The 16,994-nt window shown below is 48.4% G+C and overlaps 1 protein-coding gene across 2 annotated transcripts in view; it reads right to left on the bottom strand.

Annotated features, from left to right (window-relative positions):
- SLC13A4 (solute carrier family 13 member 4) overlaps nucleotides 1-16,994 on the bottom strand; it is a gene marked incomplete at its 5' end in the record, with an annotated part of 39,228 nt that overhangs the window by 7,931 nt on the left and 14,303 nt on the right. Inside the window, 11 exons of one of the 2 annotated variants that reach the window (XM_082662024.1) lie at nucleotides 646-770; nucleotides 978-1,075; nucleotides 1,792-1,893; nucleotides 2,235-2,336; nucleotides 3,619-3,738; nucleotides 5,551-5,735; nucleotides 7,519-7,596; nucleotides 8,376-8,529; nucleotides 11,040-11,094; nucleotides 11,540-11,712; nucleotides 13,605-13,741. In XM_082662024.1, coding sequence (XP_082518150.1) covers nucleotides 646-770; nucleotides 978-1,075; nucleotides 1,792-1,893; nucleotides 2,235-2,336; nucleotides 3,619-3,738; nucleotides 5,551-5,735; nucleotides 7,519-7,596; nucleotides 8,376-8,529; nucleotides 11,040-11,094; nucleotides 11,540-11,712; nucleotides 13,605-13,741 — 1,329 coding nt within the window. The remainder of the gene's footprint in view (nucleotides 1-645; nucleotides 771-977; nucleotides 1,076-1,791; nucleotides 1,894-2,234; nucleotides 2,337-3,618; nucleotides 3,739-5,550; nucleotides 5,736-7,518; nucleotides 7,597-8,375; nucleotides 8,530-11,039; nucleotides 11,095-11,539; nucleotides 11,713-13,604; nucleotides 13,742-16,994) is intronic. The other variant, XM_082662025.1, reaches the window with a different exon arrangement.

Here is a 16,994-nt window from a genome sequence, read left to right as displayed (position 1 = left end):
AAGTGAGCCAAATTTAGAATGGGTGGATGTAGATAGACGAGGTAGAGGAAGAAAACAGGGAGACCCCTAACCTGCTTGATTCTTAGGGCTGTTTATTTCAGGAAGGGCTAACAATCTAGGAAAATCAACTCTTTCCCACCAGCCCCCTTTAAAAGATCTCATCCCAAATCCTCCCAGTCAGGAAGTGGGGGGCATTTACATCTGCCTTAGCATACATTCTCCAAAGGGTCTCAATATATGCATATGGAGTCCATATGCATACGGACTCACAAGTTGCTGTGAGTCATTCTGGAGCATCTCTGGGCCCTTACACCTTACACCTATCACCACTGTCAAAACTCCAGAAGGACATGCCTGCAAAGTCCAGTACATCTTTTGCTTGTAGCAGTGTGGGCCCATAAGTGAGGTGTGAATGCCTGTGTGCCATGACTGTGGCACAGCTATCTGTAACTCTGTTCCCAGTAGTGCCAGCTTAGAAGGTGGGACAGGATGTCCATTCCTGGCTGAACTGCTTCCCTTCCCAGTGACTTGGGTGAACATTCACCTCTCAGCGCCTTTGAATCTTCCTTCTCGGCACCATAATGACTCATTAGGTCAAGCTGCTGGAAAAACATTGGACCCAATAAGAACAGATTCAAGGGTTACCTTGCTGCCAGAAGCCAGAGCATAGCCTCCTCCCACCAGAATGACAATCTCCCAGGGCATGGTCTTCTGGAAGTCCTTCCACGTGATCATGGGCTCCGTCCCCGGTGAGGGCTCCTGGTCTTCCCCTGGATCACAGGTAGACAGCGAGGCAGAGCCAGATGAACCCTAATGGGTGTGATTTGTGGAGACAGGGGCCTAATTGATGAACCAGAGGATACTCTGCTATTCTGGGAGGAGTTGGAAGGGCTTTGGTAAGGCTCCTCCCAAAATTCTGACTTCGACCATTATTTGACTAGAGCCAGCCCCAACTTCTTCTCTTGAACTCCTCTCACCATCGTTCTTTTTCCCGAAGCAAGGCTTCTTCGCTGGAATCAGGAAGAGGAGGAAGCCAAGGAAGACAGAGACTGTGGCATCGGTGCGGTAGCCCTTCCTGGCGAAGAGACAAGAAGAGCTGGGGAGAGGGTCAGGAAGCCCAGGGGTAACACAGTGTCTCAGGACAGCCTGTCTGAACACAGTGCCTCTCTTGACCTAGTCTAGAGGGGACGTCAACCTTCCTTCTTGCCAGTTGCTGCCATGCTGTCCGGTGGTGGATTTAATGGGCAATAGTTAATGTGTGGAGGCAGGGCCTGGTTAGGGTAGATGTCTTAGTGTGAATTTATGGACCTATTAAAAGGAGTGGTCAGGAGTTATTTAGATAAAGGAGACTAGAAAAGGATGAGTTCTCTTTCCTGGGAGGGTCACAAGCTGGCACTGAGAGCTTGTGGCCTGTGGCCCTGGCCCTCGGGAATATGTAGGGGTGGGACAGGCCTCGGCCACAAGGGCCATGGTCTTTACAGGTGGTGTTTTACTCTGCAGACATATTCCCCTTTAACTCTCATAACAATTGAGGTTCCAAGAGCTTAAGTAACAAGACCAAGGTCATGTGGATGGTAAGTGGCAGCTCTTGATCCCAAGCCTGGACTCAGACTCCAAAGACTATTTTCTTCCTGACTCCACACTGCAGCTTCCCTAAAAAAGGGGGACTTTCAAGGGAACAAAGTGCTTCCTGGGTTCACGACTATCCCAAAGAATCTGGGAGGGGACACCGGCGGGTACTGCCTGAAGGGTTTGGGTTAGTGGGTGGTTCTCAGAGACAGTATCCTTTACTTTTCAAAGAAGGAATCCCAACCAGGAACAAAGCCAGGCTCCCGGGTAAACCACAGCACCGTCATCAGGATGAAGAAAAATCCAGTCACCATTTCCGGGTAGCTATAAAAGAAAACAGACCCACTCCAGGAACTGGGAAGTTTCTGTTAGCTTTCAGACTTTGCTTTGGGATGCTCCTGTATGCAGAGCTCCAATAGTGGAGACCTAAAACGCAGCTACTGCTTAACCACTTGGACTTGGAATACAGCAGAGGGGAAGGGTGGCCCTTAGAGTCTGGGCCAGCTTGACTTTGGCATTAAGTAGCACCTCTAAATACCTAGATACGTAGTTGATGAAAATTCCCCCAGCTCAAGGGACCGCTGAGAACAAGCCTGCTTCTGCGCACACTTTACCTGCCACATTTTCTCCTGGGGAAGGAGAGAGGGTGAAGGGCTGATTCTTACGTAATGGCTCCCAGCTTTTCATATTCCTCTTGGATCCTCTTCTCTGATAACTCTTCCCTTTTGGTCTTCTTCTTCTTACTCAGAGAGCAGGTCTCTTTAAAACTGAGATGGGAGAATGAGCAAAAGAATAAAGGAAGCACACTTCTGAGGCCCAGAGGACAACAGGTCTTAAGCAAATCCTAAACTACTGGCTGGCTGGCTGTGATGGTGCTTCTCTCCACTCGCCCCACCTATCACGCGACTCTTGATCTGCCAAGTTACACAGCCTCTCATTAGCCTTCTCCCCAGCCTTTCGGGTATATCTCTGGTATATATATGTAAAGTCATGTCTCATGGACTTGTGCAAGTGTACTTATGTGAGGTTGTTTCTACACACTTGTATTTTTAATTTTTTTTGCCCAGTTGGGTTTTTTAATTAATCAATTAATTAATTAAATTTGGCTGCTCCATGCAGCATGTGGGATCCTAGTTCCCCAACCAGGGATGGAACCCGCACCTCCTGCATTGGAAGTGCAGAGTCTTAACCACTGGACCACCGGGGAAGTCTCTACACACTCGTCCTTTACATAAGTGAGAATCAATGTGATGCGGCATATGTGTATAGATGCTTATATATTTGTGTGTTGCACACACACATAGGTGTGTGTATGTGTATCTGTCTAGAGACAAGGCTTGTCTGGGGTGAAAGTGGGTGTTACTTTTCAATTAGCAGCACTGGAGGCACAGAAGTATACAGTTATCTTTGATTTGACAATTGTCTCTGAGTTATTAAAATAAAAAGTCAACTCAGAGAACATTCCCTGAGCAATGGGAATGTTGGGTCCCCGGACTCATAGCAAAACATCATATACATCTTCCCTTTATGTGTTCGGAGCTGATCAAGTTTGGAGTCAGCATCCGTAATGAGTAAAAGGCTGGCTAAGCAAATTAATATAGAAATAATATTGCACGAGGAATGTCTAATATTATTTTGAGGGATATGAGCATACTTCATACAGCTACTAAGTATAAATCAGTCATGTCTATAAAATTAAGCCTAAGGGAACTTCTACTTGGCATCATTTCTTTAGAAATTAGTTCAAATTACTCTGTATGGAACTACATTAAACACTCTGCGATTCAGACTCTTTATGAATCCAGCACTTCCCCGACCAGTTGGTTGAAATTAAGAACATTTCATTGCCGAGCTCATAGTGAAGTGCAGAGTCCACGTATGTTCAGAGTGTCTAGAAGATGTGATGCCCGACTCCTCATCTAGTCCACTGCATCCTCCGGGCACCCTCTGTGGTTACTTGGCAGCTCCCCGTTGGATGGCACCCTCCAGGGCTTGCGCCATGGCCCTGGATGGACAGGAGAGCCTTGCTGGCAGGGCCCTGGGACTCACTTGCAGCCCAGGAACAGCCAGTGCATCCAGAACCAGCTGACCACCAGCATGATGAGGGAGATGGGGAAGCTGAAGAGGAACCAGGTGCCGAAGTTGACCACTTCTGCTGCTGGATACTGGCTGGAGGGGAAAGAACCAGGTCAGTGATTAGAAAAGGGTGGATTTCCATTTGGTATTTCGGGGTAATACGCTAAATGGTCCTTAAGAAGACAGAGCAGAGCTCATGGTAGAGCTAATGATAAAAATATGGTAAAACATTATCGAGAACTCACTTGGCAGCTGCAGCTGCACTGAGCCCTGCCAAGAATTATGAAATAAGCTAAAAAAGCATCCAGGCAACCAAAATCGATACCACTGAAGTGTATATACTTTGCCCTCAGGAGAATCACTCTGGATCTGTTTGCTCTTAATTTATGTAAAGATTCTGATCTGGATTTCAAGACAACAGAATAGAGGAGGCAATCTGATGTACTTTCTTTGTAAAGTCACTGAAGGAATGTTTTTTTAAAAAATTTATTTATTTCATTTATTTTTGGCTGCGTTGGGTCTTCGTTGCTGCGCACAGGCTTTCTCTAGTTGCGGCGCGCGGGGGCTATACTTCGTTGCGGTGTGTGGGCTTCTCATTGCGGTGGCTTCTCTTGTTGTGGAGCACGGGCTCTAGGCGTATGGGCTTCAGTAGTTGTAGCACATGGGCTCAGTAGTTGTGGCTCAGGGGCTCTAGAGCGCAGGCTCAGTAGTTTTGGAGTACGGGCTTAGTTGCTCCGTGGCATGTGGGATCTTCCCGGCCCAGGGCTCAAACCCGTGTCCCCTGCATCAGCAGGCAGATTCTTCACCACTGCACCGCCAGGGAAGCCCCCAAGGAATGTGTTTTGACTGGGGGACACAAGGCATCAATTCTGGAGAACTTCGGTCTCTAGAGCCTCATGAAGGTTCTAGATGTGAACTTTGCCCACAGGAGAACCATGGCATGGAATCTCCAAATCTGTTATCAACAACCACTGCTTAGGGGGCCTCCTTGGTCTTAGGGGGCCAAGGAGGTTATCTGGTGGACTCCTTGTTCATCATTGGGCAGAGCTGTGGCCCCAGCCCAGGTGACCACCTGGTCATCTCAACCTCTGTATCAACATTTCCTCATCTTTCCCCTCATTTACGTCAAGGGCAACTCTGTTTCTCCAGCTGCTGAAGCCCCAAGCCTGACAATGAGACTTGGGCTTTCCCTCTCTCAGGCTCTTCCTAACCCTACCCAGGCCGGTCGAGTCTCCCTCTGAATGTTGCTCAGATCTGGCCATTTCTCCTCCCACTGCTGCCCAGGCCACCATCAGCTCTCTCCTGGGCATCTGTAGCCATGTCCTGGTTTGTCTTCCTGCTGCCTGCCTTTTCTGTTCCAAACCATTGTCCATTTTTAAAATCCAGAATGAGTTTTCAAAACTGTAAATATGATAACCTCACTCCCTGCCTAAAATTCTTCAAAGGCTTCTCACGGCCTTTCGGACGAAGTCCAAGTTCCTTAGTGGGCCCTGCGAGGCCCTCTGTGATCTGCGCATCCGCCTCCCTGGCCTCCTTTTGCCCTCTGTCATTTTCTTTTACGTGCTCTGCTCTCTTGCCTCTGAGCCTACTACACTGTTTTCTTTGTCTGGAAGATCTCCCTTCATCTAGTTAACTCCAGCTTGGCCTGCACGTCTCCACTTTCATCGTCGCCTCTTTGGGAAGTAATTTCCTCCCTCTAGACTGGGTGGGGTCCCTCAGCAGGGGTCCCCCGGCAGAATCCCACCCTTCTTGTCACATTTAACTGTAATGACTTGATCATCTTTTTTCCCTCTTAGTACAGAAACTGCTCTGGTTCGATTTTCTGTGGTATACTCAGCACCTGGTTCTGTCCCTGACACACAGTGGGTGGTTAGTAAATATTTGTTGACGGAGTGAATTACTTACTTATTGAAGTGTTCCAAGAAAATGAGGCTGGTGGAGGTGCCAATGATGGTGGTCAGGCCCCCAATGGTGGCGGCATAAGAGATGCTCAGAGAGAGGCACTTGCAGATCATTTGGTCATGCTGGGACTTGTACTTTCTTTTGAGTTCCTGGTTCCTGGGGCTGGGGGTCAGGACTGGTGGCTTTTCCTACCAAAGGAAAATCAGTGAATTTCTCCAACCCAGCTTGGGCTGTCTGGCACACAAAGCATGAAAAACAGGGGCACCATTGTGCAGTGGAAAGCTTGGGTGTCAGAAAAACAAATCCCAGTCCCAGTTCTACCTTTTACCAACTTGGGCAGCCCCATCTCAGCTGCAGTTTCTGTAAAATGGGGAAAATCCTATTTTCTCTGCCAGATTGTTTTGAAAAGTACATGGAATGCACTTGGAACACTTCCTGGCATTTAACAAATGATAAGCTATTATTATTTTTGTTATGGGTATTAACAGCACATTCTGTTTTTCACTTGAATTCCAGTAAAACTGGCTGCTCTCCACTTTGTGTCTAAATACCAAATAGAAGGTGGTTATTCTACGTGGAATTAAAATACAGTCCTGGTTGGGAGATGACTGAAAAATAAGCTTTGCATTATAGAAAGAGTCCAGCTTTCACTGGGCGGAGAGTCAAAGTGTGTGATTCTCTCCTCCCTTCTTTCTCACTTTTTCCCTTCTTGCCTATTGGCTTTCCCTTCCCACTTTCCCCTCCCCCTTGCATATAAACCTCAGCCTGGCCATGGTCCTTTCAGGCCCTGCGTGGTCCACGTGACGGCCTTTCAGGGTCAGTATATAAACCTCAGCCTGGCCACGGTCCTCTCAGGCCCTGTGTGGTCCATGTGACGGCCTTTCAGGGTCAGCAGTTGTTGACCTCTGGTCTCAACTGTGGACTAAAGAAGCAAGTGCCCCTCTGTCCTGCCAGGCCTGGCCCCAAATTGTGAAACTAGGAGTAGCCTGGTACAAATGTCAGCAGGCCAGGTCATAGGAAAACTAAGGGGAAGAGGCCACCCTACCACATTTCTCAAAGCCCATAACCACTGCCCCATCTGCCTAGGAGGGCCCGGAAAAGGCTGGATCCCGCCACATTTTCCTGAAAGATTCATTGATTGTAAGAGCTGGGGGAGACCTCAGAGATTCTCTGGTCCAGTAGTTTTCCACAGTCCTTTCTCCTAATGAAAATTTACATGGACCTCCAATAGAGAAAACAAATGTAGCATTTAATGGGCAAACATCTATTTTTTAACTGAAAGTACACACATAGGGTCAGGGAGACTTGGATTTGAATCGAGGTTCTCCTCTGAGGCTGAGGCCTTGGGTACATGATTTCATCTCTCTGCGTCTCTGTCAAAATGGAGTTCAAAGTTGCTACCTCTCTGAGCCAAGACTAGAGAGCAAACGCTCAGCCCAGTGCTCGGTATTTAATAAACAATGGCATTTATTTATGATGATACGGATGCTACATAATTGAGATGATTTTGATGAACACAAAAATTTGAAATCAAGGGCTATAAGTGATGGTTGCAATTTTACACCACCTTCGACGTCCATTGTACTTCTGCATTTTGTTTCAGTGATAAAGTACCAGGAAAATCAGGGAACAGAAAAGCAGTTGCCTTAAAATCTCAGGATACGCGAATAAAATATGTGCAGTGCCCCTGAAGCACCTTTGAGGAGTAGTTTGAACACCTCTGATCTAGACCAAGTCTCAGTTTTTATAGCTGAAGAAACTGGGGCTCAGACAGTGGAATGACTTGCCAAAGTCAACAGTGAGTGGGATGTCTTATCTCCGTGGCACACGCAGGCCAGACACACAGATGGATGAAGTGTGCCTGGCGACAGCCCGCTAGCCTGACACCCTCACAGCTTCACGAGCAGGGCCCCTTGGGAAGCTCAAGGCACTTCATGTAGGAAACAGGATGAGGAGGTGCAATTCCATTACCTGAGACGCGCGCTGCTTCTTGTCCTGGTGGTTTGCTGCTCTGGCGGAGCTGGTGATGGCGGGCACGCCATTCAGGTTCTGTCGGGACACAGACCGTCACACTACCACGAGGAGACTGTGGGGCCTGGAGAAGCCACCTGATCACCCTGGGGGCACCCACGCCTCCTCCCTGTGGGACTCGGAGACCAGAAGCAGGGCGAGCAGGTGGTAGAGAGCCACCCCTACTGTGCCTGCCTCCTTCTCGCAGGTTCCCCATTTGAAGAGGCTTTTGAAACTTGGAAAAACATGGCTCTGTCCTTATGGGAGAGCTTGGCTTTCTAGAACTTCATTAGCTAACGAAGAACACTTCATTTTTCTTTAACACAAAGAACATGAAAAAAGAAATCGCACACAACCAAGTCCACAGTTTGGACGGATCAAAGCCCATCCATTGGGACTGAGGTAAGAAGAGATGTAAACCCAGCCCTGGGCAAGGGGGTGAGGCCACGTAGAGTGTGCAGGCAAACTTGGCTTTCCCCTATAAACGTGTCCCCTTTTTATAGTAAGATTTTTGTAAACGAATCCCTCCTGAAAGGGATCCTGCGGCTGAATACGTGGCTCTTGAATATCTGGATGGCTGACTATTGGGTTTACGCGAGGAAAGGTTAACCTGTCCTTTGTGACGCTAAGCCCAGTACTCAGGACCGGGGCTCAGAACTGCCCAAAGCCTCACGCATCCAGGCTCAGGGGAGCACCTCTGTGCCCTCACATCAGAGAAGGCCGCTGGGCCCTCGACAAGCTGCCAGGCTTCTCTGGCCCTGAGTTATCTTGAGGGTCTCTCAGGTATCTCAAAGCACAGAAGAAACCCAGGGCCATACCTTGTTCTGCATCAGAGAACTGAAGTCTGCATTCGACGTGCTGGAAGAAAGCAAAGGAAGTGGGAAAAACAACAGTGGCCCAGACTTGATGAGATGGGAATTCTCCCCCATGGTGTTTGGTATTAGTGACCCTTCTAGACTCAGGTGTTCTAGGCTACACCTAGAAGAAGACGAGTCTCACCTTCCAGAGATGTGGTAAGGATTTGTGGGAACAGGGGCAGGGCGTTTCCTTTGGAGGGAAACCGAGACTCCTAATACTAGCTAACATGGAGTGCTTGTTAGGTGCTGATCACTCAAATATGGACTTTAATCCTCACGACAGATCTAAGGGGCGGGTAGCACCACCTGCATTTACAGAGTAGGAAACTAGGCAGAGAGAGGTTACTAACTTCCCGAGAGCACCGGGTGCTAAGTGGTGGTGCCAGAGAGGAACCTGTCTCTGTCTCTGCCTGGAGAGCCTGGGCCCCTGACCATGTTCTCACTGGCTCACTTTCTAGAAGGAGAAACATGAAATGCTTATCTAAGGCGACAGGAGCAGGGAGGGCCAGGGCCACACATGGTAAAAAGCATGTGAGAGCAAGAAGATGGGGGTGAATTTCTCATCAGCAGCTGCACCTCAGAGGGTGGCAGGCAACGCGTGTGCTGAGTCCCTCCCACTCTTACTGGTCCCCAGTCTTTGCCTTGAGGAGAGGAAGGTGGGGATTTAACTACCAGCATTACGGACTTACACTGAGCACTAAATGCATGTTTCTGGTCTGTCCTAGTTCTGAGGACAGTGGGTGCTATGAGCTCAGCCGCTGGGAAGGCCAGTGAGAGGGGCTGGACACACGTGCAGGAAGTGGGGTCCTGGGGTCGTCACCCACCTCCAGGCTCTATCAGGGAAGGATAAGGCGTTGACGGGGCTCAGGAAGCATTCACCGGAGAGAGTCGTTAGGCTGGGAGGAGTATTGTGATGTTTCCCCGCCTTCCTTCCCAAATTGGGTGAGGAGGCTGGCATGGAACCCCTCAGACAGCATGGGAGGTGCTGGCGTGAAAGAAGACCGCCATCCTCACACCGTGGCAGCCCTGGATCCCCCCTGCATGCTGCTGAGGAAGTCCGGGACAACTTGAGCTTTGGCTTTGGAGTTTGGGGACATGTATTTTCATCCAGAAAAGAACAAAGGCAAGAGGCCAGTGTGTGCTGCGCAAGAGGCCAGAGTGAGGAGAAAAGGCCCACTGTACTGGGAGCAGGCTGTGCCCTCAATGACCAGTGGTCTTCACTGGGGGTGGCAGGGAAGGTGGCTGGGCTACTGCCACCTTGAAAAGGCCCTGCCCGAGGGGCCAGAGGCGTCCCCAGAATAAAGAGGCTGGGGAGCAAGCCACCAGAGCACAGAACCGAGGGAGCCCAAGCGGTCACCCAAGAGCACCTCGTGCCATGAGGCCCGGGCTCTGCAGAGGTGGCCTCAAGGGGACACTCCGAAGACCCTGAAGGTAAGTGCCCGACGTGTAAAGGAGTCGGGGCCTGAATCTCAGGGCACTGACCACACTCTGGAATACCTCCAGCCAAGATCCTCTTTGCCCCTTTATCTTTCCTGCTCACTACAGCCTCTGCCCTGACCCTGGAGAATTCAGATGCAGACAGTTGGTGAGGGGAGAGGAAGGAGTGTGGGGGAAGAGTAAGAGAAAAGTCAGTTGTCTCACCTGCTCACTTCTACCTCTTATCCTGCAGGCCTGGGCTGAAGGGGGGTTGGGTGAGAGCATGAGAGGAGGCGGGGAGAAGCTTCCGATGAGGGATTGAAATTTTGCTATGAGTCTGGACTAGACTGCCGAGTATCTAAAAACGAGATCATTCTAATATCTGAAAGGAACTAGAAGAGCTGTAGGATTTGCCTGAGATACGGTCGGGGCTGGGGAGGAAAGTCCAGTGTATTATGATTGGAGCCAGTGACGGGAGGAAGATAAGCTGGTGGCACCCTTCTGCCTCTGTCCCTTCACATCGTGCTGGTCTCACTCAGTGTGAGTTCTCCATTTTTCAATGAAAAGAGCAAATCGCAAAACTGAGCTCTAGTACAAATCCAACTTTCCAAATGTCCTATTCATCCCAGTATTCCTTGAAGACCACATTTTGATATTAGATCTCCAAAAGAAATCAGCTGTTAATGGATCTACCCCACATGGGTGTTTGAGGCGATATTTCTCCTTTTCTAAAAGCTGCTTTTTTCATCAGCACATGGCTGTCTCACCAACTGTCCTCGAATCCCCTACCTGCCACCTAGTTTTTCTTTGCCATATCTAATAAGACCGAATCTAGTAAGACCACATCTAATATCTAAAAAATACTTTGTGATTCTCTAAGAATCTCCAGTGACGTCTAAACTGTGAGCCTTTTTTCATTAATAGATTAAATATATTATTCTCCCAAGAGGGACATCAATTTAGCTGAAATGCTACTTGGTAGATGTACAGATAGTCCACATACTCCCTCAGAGTCAGTGTAGTCTTTTCCGCTCTTCCCTCAGCCCTGCGATACCCGGTGGTTAAGGGAGGTGCCCTCAGGATCTTGGCAAGTGGCTCCCTGGTATGGAGAGGAGAGCGGGATGGGGGGAGGTGGTGGTGTGGCAAGATGTGAGCTTGGCCCATGCAGCTGAAAGAGGCCCTGTCGGGGAGGAGGGAGGTCATACTCACTCTTCATTGATAAAGATGAGTTCCAGGGAAGGTTGGCTGTTGTTTACATCGAGATCTACGGTAGCAAAGGAAAGCAGGAAGTGAGATGTGGAGTGTGGACCTGACCCTGAAGGGCAGGGGCTCTGGGCTGGGGCTGGATAAGGAAACAAGGGCATCAGGGCTCCTGCTGGGCCTGGTGCCTGACGACTCCCCTTCCCTCCGCTCGGAAGGCATAGTGGGACTCAGCGACACAGACAGGCCTGGGGTCTTGTCGTGATCCTTGAGCGTTTGGGGGAAAGGAGCAGCGGTGGCTGCTTTAAGTAGGGCAGGAAGGAAGAGCTGGGAATGGGGGACACAGGGAAGCTTCAGGTTACAGGGCTGGTACGGGGTAAGGGGCCAGGAAGGGGAAGAGGCGAGACGAGAGGCGGGACGCAGGTGAGGGTCAGCGGGGGCAGGCGCAGAGCTGGGCAGTGTCACTCGGGCGGAGGAGCAAAGGGGAGATGAACTCTAGCAAACTGTACTGATGGGCTCGGCCTCTTCGGCGCTGGAGCTGCCGGCCGCAAGCTGCTCCTCCTCGGCCCTGACCAGCTCCTGCAGCACGGCCTCCACGATGGGCATGACCATGGCGGTGGTGGACGTGTTGGAGAGCCACATGGACAGCAGCGTGGTGCAGCACATGAAGCAGAGCAGCAGCCTGGAAGGCAGGGAGGCGCAGGGGGAGCATCACAGCATGCCCCCCTCCCCGGGGGCAACTTGCGACCTTGCAGGGCTCCCGCGGGGCCTCCTACAAGCCTGCCGGTGCTGGCATTTATCCAGAAAATGGGGTTTTATGTCATCCATTCAGCTTTGTACTCCCAGGGCTTGGTACAGAGTAAACATTAAATAAAGATGTGTTGAATGAATGCATCACACTTCGTGGGCTAGTGGCCTTAGCCCCCCAAAAAAAAAAAAAGAAAAAGAAAAAGAAAAGCCCTTGCTTAAGCAAAGAATAGCTTTGGTGGTAGGGTCACAGGGCATGGACTTCCTGATTGCTCTCGTCCGTGGACATTAGCTTGGTGATGATGTGTGTTTTTTGTGTATAAAGGAATTCTTTTCTCGACCCTTGCAGCCAGCAGTCCTACGAGTACCATCCCATTCCTTGCTTTGCAGCCAAGTCACTGCAGTTATTAGCGACCAAATAGAGACTAATGGACAGAGCTTACGGTTCCGCCCACTACTTGTCCCACTACTGACCGTTGAAAGCATAGCCCCCAACGGCTCAGCAGTGTCCCATTGCACTGTGTGCACTTTTTCAAGGCTGTGTCTATGAGTTGACACTTGGAGGAAAACACAAAGATAACTCTCAAGTTCTCCTTGACTTTGAAAACATGCACTGTGTGTTTGTACAGATATAGTTGTTATTTCCATAAGAGAAGCCAGCATAAAGACTACCCGTGTTGATCACCTTAGGTGGGATCATTGACTTTTCACAGTTTGGGGCCAGCACAGCTGTCCTGTGGATCATGACCGGGTAGGTGCCAGAGCCCTGATGGTGTCTCTGTTTAGGCTGATGGAGACATGAGTTTGTCTGCCCTGGACATGCACCGGCAAACAGAGGGCCCCGTGGTGGGTGGAAACTTGCTGGAGGGTGCGGTAAATAGAGACAAGTAGAAACGCAATGGGATAACAATTCTTGACGATAGTACCCAGGGGTTTCAAAGAGCCGCAGAGCCTCACTCAACATGATGTGGGGAAATGCCATTGTGTGTCTAGGAGGCCGAGTGTGGAGTACAACACCTCAGGTTATTACTGAGTGATTATGCCCTGAGTTAGGCTGTGGTTAAGTGGGAGACAGGAACATCTTTTTAAGTATAACATGCCTTCATCTAATGACTAGGGATGAAAACTAACACCATATTATTTATTTATGCTCTGTTGGACTCCCAGGAGAGTCAGGGCAGCTTACATAAAAAGTGTTGCAAGAAAGTTGTAAACTAGGAGGTGAGGACGATATTCCAAAGGGAAGATAAGGGCAGGGTTATCCAACAGAGCAGGAATGAGTTCACGCAAAACCGTCAATCCTGACCTTCCTACACATTCCTGAGCGGCCTTCTCGACAGCAGAGAGAAAAGAGGAAGCAGCTGAGGGCCTGAGTGCCCTGCAGATGCCGGGTCAGATGCCACATTTGACAGGTCTCTGGTCTAAACCAATGACGACAAGAACTCAGGGTGGATGGGAGGAAACCTCCATGCCTCCTTAAATGACAGAGGAAAAGACACCACTTCCTCATCCAGCCTATTCCCTGATACAAGGGAAAAAGGTTGGGAAACAATTTATGTTGGTCCCTCTTGTTTTACCAGATGAGCCCCTTAGATCTTGTAACCTGCTGCCCCGGCAGTCTAGGTTACTCAGGTTATTAGAGGACACCAAAGTCACCCACTCACGTCTCCATTCCATGGTCACAGGCCCTCTCACTGGAGGGGGAGATGGGAGCCTTGAGGCCCTGGTGTCCTCCCACCCCCACTGGTAGAAAGCCTCAAGTGGACGTCCCTCTGACCGTCCAGGGGACCCACTGGGAGCTGAGGGGATGCGCTCAGTGTGACTTACATGCCCGGCTTGGCTCCGGCCATCAGGACCATGCGCAGAGCGATGCGCTTGTGCAGGTTCCACTTCTCCACAGCCGCCGCCACGCAGATGACGCCCACCAGCAGCAGCGTGGTGTTCTTGAAGTACTCGGCCGCCACCTGCAGAGGCCAGCTCGGGTCACCCCTACCCGACCCGGGGCCTGGCCCCCGCCCGACTAAACTCAAGCTCAACCAGAGGCTAGCAAGCAAAAAGCAGGGAGATGAGAGTTATTAAAATAGCCAGTTGTTGTATATTACATATATATATAATTTTAAATTTAAAAAATTTTATGTACACGTACATACATACATACTACCTTGGGCAGGCACTGTGCTAAGCACTTTACAAAGATTTCATTTACTCCTGCCAGCAACTCTGTCGGGTAGATATTCTTCTCCATTCTAATTGTGATATGAATACGATTTCAAAGAATAAACATATTTACAGTTTTACCTTAATTCTTAAAAATTATGAAAATAACCCTGGGTTTGTCAACTAATCTCATTTTCTTTAGCTTTTTAGAAAATTATGTTCATTTTTTTATTGGAAAGTTCATACATGTTCATTATGGAAAACTTTAAAATATAGAAAAATTAAAGATAAAATTACCCTTAATCCTACTACTGTTAGCACTGTGGTATATTTTCTTCAATTTTTTAATGTCTATATAGATACATAATTGGATTTATACAGTATGTACTGGTTTATATCCTGCTTCTTTTTTTCATTTGACATTGTACCCTGATCATTTTCTTATGAGACTTAAATTTATTGAAAAAATTCATGCTAATGACAGCATGAAGTACCATAGAATTTACTTAGCCGTTTTCCTTTTGTTGAATATTTAAGTTGATTTCTTTTTTTCTTTCTTTGCTGCAAATGGAGCAAAGAATAATTTTCAGCTTAAATCGTTAACCTTATATAAATGTGATTATTTCCTTAGGACAGAGTTCTTGAAGGTGTCTTTATAACCTTCCTTAAACCTTTAAAAAAAACTTTATATTTGAATAACTCTTTAACTCCAGATAATTCCAGAGTTCCAAAGGGTTCCAAAATGATAATAGTGCAAGAAATAGCCATCCACTGTGTGTATGGATTTTTTTTTCCCTGAACCGCTTGAGGGTAAGTCATATACATTGTGGTCCTTTATCCCTAAATACTTCAGTGTTTATTTCCTAAGATTAGGCGTTTTCTCTCACACAACCATAGCATCAGTTACCAGCTGCTTCTTCTTGCTTTTTAATGACGAGGTAATTGAGACCTAGTCCTGCTCAAACATGTTTCCTATGTTTGGGCTCCAGGACCAACTCTTCGTTGATTCCCTCTCTTGGAACATTCTCTCCTTATCTCCACTTTGATGAGACTTCAAAGCCCAGTTCAGGCCTGGTGGCGTCCAGAAAACCTTCCTTGTGACTCTAACCTCTGACTCCAGAACATTCCTTGTGGGTACTATTAACTCTACACATCACAGAGCACATAGGGCAGTGCTAGAACTGTTGCTTCATGCTTGTACTGTTTATTTTTTTATGTGTATCTCTCTTGTTTCTGTATCTCTTAGCACCTAATAGGATAATACGGAAAAGTCGATGCTCAATAAATACTTGTCACATACAAGAGAGTTGTTCCCAACAATGCAACCATGATATAAATTGGGAGGAAAAGATATAGAAAAGTTTAACTCCTAACTTAGAAATCCTCTTAAAGTGAGAAAACAAGAAACTTTTTAACTGCAAGAAAAATAAAAACTGAACAGGGAAGGAAATACAAATATAGTAAAATCTGCAGTGTTGGAAGTAGACAGAATTTATGTAATCATACTGTTAAACTTTGATTATTGAATTATATGCCTGTACTGGGAAGGTAGAGGGAGGAGAATTGGGTGATGTAAGAGTACAAAATCCTCACCTGCTATAATCAGAAGTCAACTGATAATGTCTAAAAGTGATAACTCAAGAATTAATATAAGAATATCATATAGGACCGTGGAGCTTAATACCAGAAGAAGCAGTTAACAAAGTTAAGTTATTGACTCTGGGTCAGGGGAGGTGGGATTTGGTGGAGGGAGGGGTGGGGAAGGAGTCTGCTGTTTTTTTCATTGTGACCTTTTCAGTATTATTTGAGTTTTAAACTCTGCATGGAACACTTTGGTAAGATAAGAGCCCCCAAAAAGGTAACCTGCTCCATTTCTCCCTTCTCACTTTTTCCCCACAGAGACTTCCTTGTGTCTGGTTGATGAGTTCTGTGCAACAGAAGGATCATCTCTCCTCTCTGAGACCGTTTCCTGGGGTAAGAGGCCTCTGCTTCTGGTTAATCTAGTCTAGTCCTCGACCCCAGTCCTCATGGACACTGTCACTAATGCTCCCGGAGGGCAGAGAAGCTGTGCTGGGCTTGTGACTCTGGGGCAGAGTCCGCACTGGGAGGGACAGGAAGGCCTCGGGCCCTGACGGTGGGTGGAGGTGCTGCCCCCTAGTGGGAGGTGGAAGCACTGCTGGGATGGGAGGGCTGGCTGAACTGGGGGCCTAGGACCTTCCTCACTGCCCACTCATGTTCCTAGGCAGCTGAGAGGCAGCTTTGTGGTGGAATTGGTGTTTTAATTTCATCTGTCTACCAAGGAGAGGAACCCACAGAAGACCTGAGACACCATTGTCCTCCTGGGTGATGGTCCCCCACTGGCCCCATGACTCATGGCTCTCCGTGAAGCTTTTAAAGACTCCGTGTTACCAGGGTTACTTTCCCAGGGGACTGACTGACAACATTTTAGTTTTCTGCCTCTTTGGCACATATCCTGATAGACCCCAGTTGGTGATGGCCTTTTAGGGGGATCAGAGCCTGCACAAGAGGTGGGGCTACTTTCTCAGGGTTCCTCTCAAGGGCAAGGAGAAAGGAACCAACATGTGGTAGAGTGCCTTTTACATGCCAGAAATGTATTTTGCATTCACTTTCTCACTTAAGGTGAGGAAACAGACTCAGAGACGTTAAGGAACTTTTCCAGGGTCACAGTGTGAGGTGTGGAGTTGGGATATCAATCCAGGTCCATCTGAATCTAAAGCTACTATTCGACATGCCACTCAGGGTGGCCAAGTAGAAACCACTCATCTAATTCAACTCCAGGAGAAATTCTGGGTACCCCAGACAGCACGGGCCGGCCCACATTCCTCATCTTTATTCATAATCACAGTCCTGACACTGGCCCCAAATACCTGGGCCCGGTCCAGTGAAAGCCCCAGGCCCAGGTTTAGTAGGATATTGGCCCTGTGATGTTTTCTTATTTGGTGTTTGGTGTGCACAGGTCTGTTCACGTGTCCTTCCTGCCCCCTTGTAAGCAATGCCGAGTGTTTGGTGAGGTAGCCTGGGTGTAGTTTGTGACTCGGC

Source organism: Grampus griseus (assembly GCF_964374135.1).
Source record: "Grampus griseus genome assembly, chromosome: 9".
Taxonomy (NCBI): domain Eukaryota; kingdom Metazoa; phylum Chordata; class Mammalia; order Artiodactyla; family Delphinidae; genus Grampus; species Grampus griseus.
Note: the sequence above shows the minus strand (reverse complement) of the source record. Positions and strands in the feature narration are given on the sequence as shown.